This window comes from Pristis pectinata, chromosome 34 (genome assembly GCF_009764475.1).
Source record: "Pristis pectinata isolate sPriPec2 chromosome 34, sPriPec2.1.pri, whole genome shotgun sequence".
Classification (NCBI taxonomy): domain Eukaryota; kingdom Metazoa; phylum Chordata; class Chondrichthyes; order Rhinopristiformes; family Pristidae; genus Pristis; species Pristis pectinata.
Genome location: NC_067438.1, coordinates 2,733,526 through 2,739,942, shown reverse-complemented (window position 1 = coordinate 2,739,942; position 6,417 = coordinate 2,733,526). Strand labels below are relative to the sequence as shown.

At 50.1% G+C, this 6,417-nt stretch overlaps 1 protein-coding gene across 1 annotated transcript; it reads right to left on the bottom strand.

The window, feature by feature from the left end:
• Window positions 1-464: 464 nt before the first annotated feature.
• Window positions 465-5,834, bottom strand: LOC127586035 (prostaglandin E synthase-like). The gene is made up of 3 exons (XM_052043805.1): window positions 5,690-5,834; window positions 3,765-3,847; window positions 465-2,564 (listed from the first exon to the last, which is right to left on the bottom strand). The coding sequence occupies exons 1-3, from the start codon at window positions 5,804-5,806 to the stop codon at window positions 2,315-2,317; spliced, it is 450 nt and encodes a 149-aa protein (XP_051899765.1). The 5' UTR covers window positions 5,807-5,834; the 3' UTR covers window positions 465-2,314.
• Window positions 5,835-6,417: the final 583 nt, after the last annotated feature.

Genomic DNA, 6,417 nt, shown 5'->3' with positions numbered 1-6,417 from the left:
AAGCGTGCCATACCGCCCTATCAGCCTGTGTTACCACTTTCAGGGAGCTATGAACTTGGACCCCAAGACCCCTCTGTGTATCAATGCTATTAAGGGTCCTGCCGCTAACTGTGTACTGTCCACTTAGATTTGATCTCCCAAGGGGCAACGCTTCATACTTGACCGGATTTAACTCCATCTGCCTTTTCTCCCCCCATATCTACAACTGATCCATATCCCGCTGTATCCTTTGGCGATCTGCTACACTCTCCACAATGCCGTCCCTTCTCCTTTTCTATCCCAAGCTCCTCGCAGCCTTCTCCGCAGGCGGAACAATGTCAACCCCTCCTCCCTGCAACAGCTCCAGTACATCTCCTCCTGGGACCTTCACACCCTTCCCAAAATGTGTGGCCCAGCATTGGATACCAGCAGCAGTGATACAAGTGGTTAGTAATTTCCAAAATTTAATTTATTAATAATCATAAACATAATAATACAATAGTCCAACATGTTATACTCAACTTTTGTGAACAAAATATTAACAACAATAAATAAATAGTCAAATATTTCCAAACGTGACACAGTGAAGTTGTGTGTCTCAATAAGTAGCTAACATGTTTTAAACAACAATAACACTGAATTAATACAGTTGAACACTCTGTCTGCAGTACTTGCCATGTCTGCAGTGAACTTAGTGTCTGCTGGGCAGGAGGGGGTGTAATTTTAACCTAGATCCACCTGCTAGGGGTTCATGGTGTTAAATTTACCCCAAGCCCTTATTTTACTTCCCCAAGGAGTCAGGGAACATCAATACTTTTGACTGAGAGTGACCCATCGTTCTTTCCGATCCTGTGGGATTCTCACTCCGCAGCTTCCGGTGGGCTCTGACAGACCAAACCCACCTGATCTCCATTGAGTTGGACACTCCAGTCAAGAGAATAAACTACGAAACCAGAAGAGGGGGAAATATCCTCTTTATTAACATTCACCTGTTGCCCAGTACACACCAGCTGCCCAGCCTGTGCCTTCAGCTAGCTGGGCCCTGAGCTCCAGAATTCCCTCCTAAACCTCTCCGCCTCTAATTTTTTAAAATTTAAATTTTACTTACAGCGTGGTAACAGGCCCTTCCGGCCCAACGAGTCCGCGCCACCCATCTTAAACCCAATTAACCTACCCGTACGCCTTTGCAATGTGGGAGGAATCTGGAGCACCTGGAGGAAACCCACGCAGACACGGGAAAACATACAAACTCCGTACAGACAGTGACGGGAATCGAACCCTGATCGCTGGTGCTGTAATAGCGTCGCACTAACTGTTACACTACCGTGCCACCCCAAAAAAACAACAAAAGTGTGTGTTTATTTCTTAAAGGTAAAAGGTTTAAAAAATTCTCTGTGCTACCTTGAACCCCAAGACCCAACTGCACTGGGGAGGGTGCAGTGGAGATTCACCAGCACACTGTCTGGGATGGAGTCCTTCAGTTACAAGGACAGGTGGGATTGGCTGGAAACACAGAACGGCTCATGCTCCATCCATGGGCAGGGAAGCAGTTGAAGTTTCAGGTCAGAGACCTGTCATCAGAACTCAGGAAGGTTGTCTGACCTGAAACATGAACTCTGTTTCTCTTCCCACAGATGCTGCCCGACCTGCTGAGTATTTTACCGCATTTTCTGATCTTACTTTGGATTTCTGGCATCTGCAGATTTTTTTTGTGTGACTTTCACTGGAGAGGCTGCGTTTGCTTTCCTTGCAGTGGAGGAGGGAGGGGACTTGCTGGAGGTATACAAACTTATGAGGGTTTTTGATAGTGAGGCACTTTACCCCTAGCTGTGGTGTTTTTCAGCAGAAGGCACAAGTTTAGAGCAAGGAGGTATAGATGGGACTTGAGGAAGATCTTTTTCATCTGGAGGATGGTTGAAATCTGGAGGACGCTACCTGAGGGGGACATGGAGGCAGGGACACCTTTGAAATTTAAGGTTTAGATGAGGATTTGAGACTATAATCTGAGAACTGGAAAATGGATTTAGTGAGTATTTAATGGCTAGCACAGAATTGGTGGGCTGAAGGGCCTGCTTCCTGCTGAAGGGCTATATGTTTGAGTGTGAACCGGGGTGACTATTCGAACATGAGAAGCATCACAGTCCAGCCTAAAAGGTGTAAACTCCCAGTGTAAACACGACGGACGGCCCATAGTCGGGCTTGGGTTAGTGGAAACTCGTTGGAGAAGTCTTTGAGTTCAGTGTTTGTCTCTTTGGTCAAAGCCTCTGTACCATCACATCAAGCCAAAGCTGGTAACATGCTGAATGCCAGCCCAAATGCCTCGCGCTCTCCCCCGTCACCAGTAGGCGGCAACGTTGATCAGGATCTTCAGCGCCATGGAGAAGCAGGGGATCTGCCCGACGGTGTAGGCCAGCGATCTGGTGGGAGCCTTCAGCGCAAACAGGTAGGCCACAGTGTGCACCATCCTGGCCAGGAAGAAGGTGCGGAAGTGGATCCGCGCAATGGACGGGCTGGGATCCAAGAGGCAGTACACGACACCCAGGAAGAGGAACGGGTAGATGCATTCCATGTCATTGCGGTGAGCCCTGAAGTGATTACAGACAGGGGACAGGTTAGTCAGACGTGGCCCCGGTCTTCCCTACTCACGGGAGATCGGTGGAGTAACCCTCCCACCCTGCATGTCTCCATTAACCTTTCACCCCTCACCTTAAATGCACGTCCCCTAGTACTTGACATTTCTACCCTGGGAAAAAGATTTTGGCTGTCTACCCTCTCTACACCTCTCATAATTTTATAAACTTCCAACAGGTCTCCCCTCAGCCTCTGCTGCTCCAGAGAAAACAAACCAAGTTTGTCCTTATAGTTCATGCCCTCTAATCCAAGCAGCATCCTGGTGAACCTTTTCTGCACCCTCTGCAAAGCCCCCACATCCTTCATGTAATGGGGTGACCAGAAATGCACACAAATTTATCAAAATTGAAACAGAAAATGCTGGAAATACCCAACGGTTTAGGCAATATCTGAAGAAAGGGATGTCAATTTTTATGGTAAAAGGCCCTGGGAAGAAGACAACATAAGTCAGTGTGACGGAGCAGTGGGGGATGGACTGGACAATTTTCATGGGGTGAGGGCAGGGTTGTTTTCAGGGATAAGTTGTCACCTGTTCACCAGGTTAACGGAGTTTGGGGAGAGAGGACATTGTCCTGCCCTGATGTCGATAGACTGTGGATAATCTGGGAAGAGGCAGATTCCCTGAGACCACATAGGAGCAGACTTAGGCCATTTGGCCCATCAAGTCTACTCCACCATTCAATCATGGCTGATTTATTTACAACCCCATTCTCCCGCCTTCTTTAACCCCTTTACCGATTAAGAACCTATCAATCTCTTCCTTAAATACACCCAATGACCTGACCTCCATGGCCCTCTATGGCAACGAATTCCACGGATTCACCACCTTCTGGCTGAAGAAACTCCCCCTCATCTCAGTTCTAAAGGGACGTCCCTTTATTCAGAGGCTGTGCCCTTGGATCCCAGACTCTCCCACTGATGGAGACATCCTCTCCACGTCCACTCTATCCAGGCGTTTCAGTGTTCAGTAGGTTTCAATGAGGTCCTCCCTATCCTTCTGAACTCCATTGAGTACAGGCCCAGAGACATCAAACGCTCCCCATATGGTAAGCCTTTCATTCCTGGGATTTCCAGTCTCAGGCCAAACATGACAGACATAAAGAGAAAGTCACAACATTAGCTATGCTGCTGGGAGCAGCTGCCCCAGTCCTCACCTCCGGCAGCGCTCCACATTTAGGTCGGTTCGGCAAAACTTCAGACCTCCGTGCCTCAGGGCATCCTCAGGATTGGCGAAAGCCTGCGGGGGACAGAGCGGGGACAATCCGGTCAGCCATGAGCCAATGTTATCACTCCGGGACATTCCCGAAACAACTGCCCCTCCCTCCTGCCCATCTCTGGACGGTTCCTCTGTTGGACTGCGAGGGTGGCGCAGAGATCCACGTGCAGAAATACACTTACGGACCAGTCCCACTGAACCAAGGTCAATGCAAACAAAAGCAACAACCTCATCCAAAGGTAAGGGAGCTTCCTTGTGAGAGGGTCGGTACAGAGAGAGCACCGCACTGTGGGAGGGGCAGTACTGAGGGAGGGTCACACTGTGGGAGGGGCCGTACTGACATCGGGGACCTGGGGTGGAGGGTGTTGCACCGGGCCGTGCCGTGCAACCGATTCTTGAGCCGGTTCACTGACACCCCGGCCGCCTGTCACTTCTGCGGCCAGGAGGAGGCGGTGTACCACGCGTACGCGGAGTGCGAGAGGTTGCAGCCCCTCTTCGCGTATCTGTGGGGGCTGCTGCTGAAGTTCTGGTTGCACTTCAGCCCGGCGCTGTTGGTCTACGGGCACCCGGTGCGGCGCGGGGAGGGGCGTGCGGCGGATCTCCCGGTGGGTCTCCTGCTGGGCCTGGCCAAGCTGGCCATCCACGGGACGCGGCGGCGGGCGGCCGAGGGTACCGGCAGGTCGGCCTGCCTGCCCGTCTTCCGCGCTTACGTGCGCGCGCGGGTGCGTTTAGAGAGGGAGCACGCGGTTTCCGCGGGCACCCTAGCCGAGTTCCGCGCTCGGTGGGCCCCTCAGGGGATCGCGTGTGTCGTGGACGGTACGAACGCGATTCTTATTTGAAGTGTCGCGTGTCGCGTTGACGGGTGTAGCATCGCGTGTGTTTTTCATTAGTATTAGTTTGCATTCTCTACCGTAGTATGTCGTTGCGTAGTTTCTCCTTTTCTGTATTAGATGTCGTGTATTGACACTGGTTGTCTTTTGTAGTGCTTTTAGTGAATAAACGTTTATTATTAAAAAAAAGGGGCAGTACTGAGGAAGCGCCGCACAGTGGGAGGGTCAATGGTGAGGGAGGGCCACTGCGGTAGTGAATGAGTGCCACAGGGTGGGAGGAACAGAGCTGAGGGAGTGCCTCCCCATGGAGGGAGAGGGACAAGGACACCCCAGTGTCTGAATATTAAAGCAATTTTAAACTGACAATGTGGCACCATTCTTACCAAATCTGATTTAGTCGCACTTAATAGAGACTGACAGTTGCTGCAGCTTTTGACTGAAAATTTACTTATCAACATGGCCAGATGTTTCTCTTACCGGAAGCTGAACCAAAACAGAAAGAAGGGCAAAAAAAAATTCAACCGCTCACAGTATTTTTAGTCTATGTCACATTTCAGGACTTGCCAGCGTATTTTGTAACCAAAAGCATGCACAGCAAGATCCCACCAACCGCAGTGGGATAATGACCAGGTACAGGAGCGCTGAACCAGGGACCAGCACTGAGGAATCCATCCCACTGCTGCTCTTGGATATAACCTCACCGGGATTCTTTATGCCCATTTAAGGGGCTTCACTTTCACATGGAATAGGTGGCATTGCTGACTGTGCAGCGATCCCTGAGTGGGGCATAGCCCCTGGAGTTGTATGCTCGGCTCTCCGGCCTGGGGCTCGAACTCACAACCTTCTGACATGCTGGAAATAAAGGGCGAGCAATTCAACTGTAGTAGGCAGCACCCTGTCAACACCTCAGTTCTCCTCTCCCTGCCTGCTATTCTCCCTCCAGAGATTAGGTCCCATCAGAATCAACCACACCAGGGCACCAACGGGTTAACCACTCAGGTGAGAAAATATTCCCATTAAAAAGAGTTATTACCTGTTTGCGAAGCCTGACTTGCCCCGTGAGGATTGCCACAGCGAACATCTTAATAAGCAGGAGCACAGAGTAGAAGGTGAAAGAGCAAAAGGCTTCATTCTTCAAGTTCAAGATCATCTTGGCTGAATTGCGCTACGACCACTTGTGCCTCACAGGGCGTCTTCTTCCACATTTATAACTGTAATTGTGTCGGATGATGACACCCAGTTTGCCTCCAACCTGCTGGGACTTGTGTGGGAGATTGTTTCTGATTGGATGTGACAACGTGTTAGCACCAATCCAGAAGAAAAAAAATAACGTACTGGCTCCCCCCCCATTATTCATCAGAGAGGAAGCAGTGCATCAAATGGATGGTTACAGTAGAGCTTTGTTGTTACAACAGCTGTAACATTGCAGCTTGCTGCATTAGATAATCACAGATCTCATCATGCCCATTGTTAATTGCTGCTCTTTCCCTACCACCCTGCAATTTTCTCTCATCTGGTATCCCAATCTGAAGCTCCTGATGAGTCGGTTCCTTCCACCCTTTCAGCTGCATGAGAATAAAGTGCTAACTCCCCCTGTGTCTCCAGTCTCCTGCACGGCCCTGTACTGGTTCCAACCTTCCTCCACTGCCAACAGTTTCTTCCCAACGACGCCACCAAACAAGAAGTGCCTCGGAACATGACCTTATCAAATGGCAAATGTTTAGAGGGATATGAGACTAGATCAGGTAGGCAGCTTGGTCA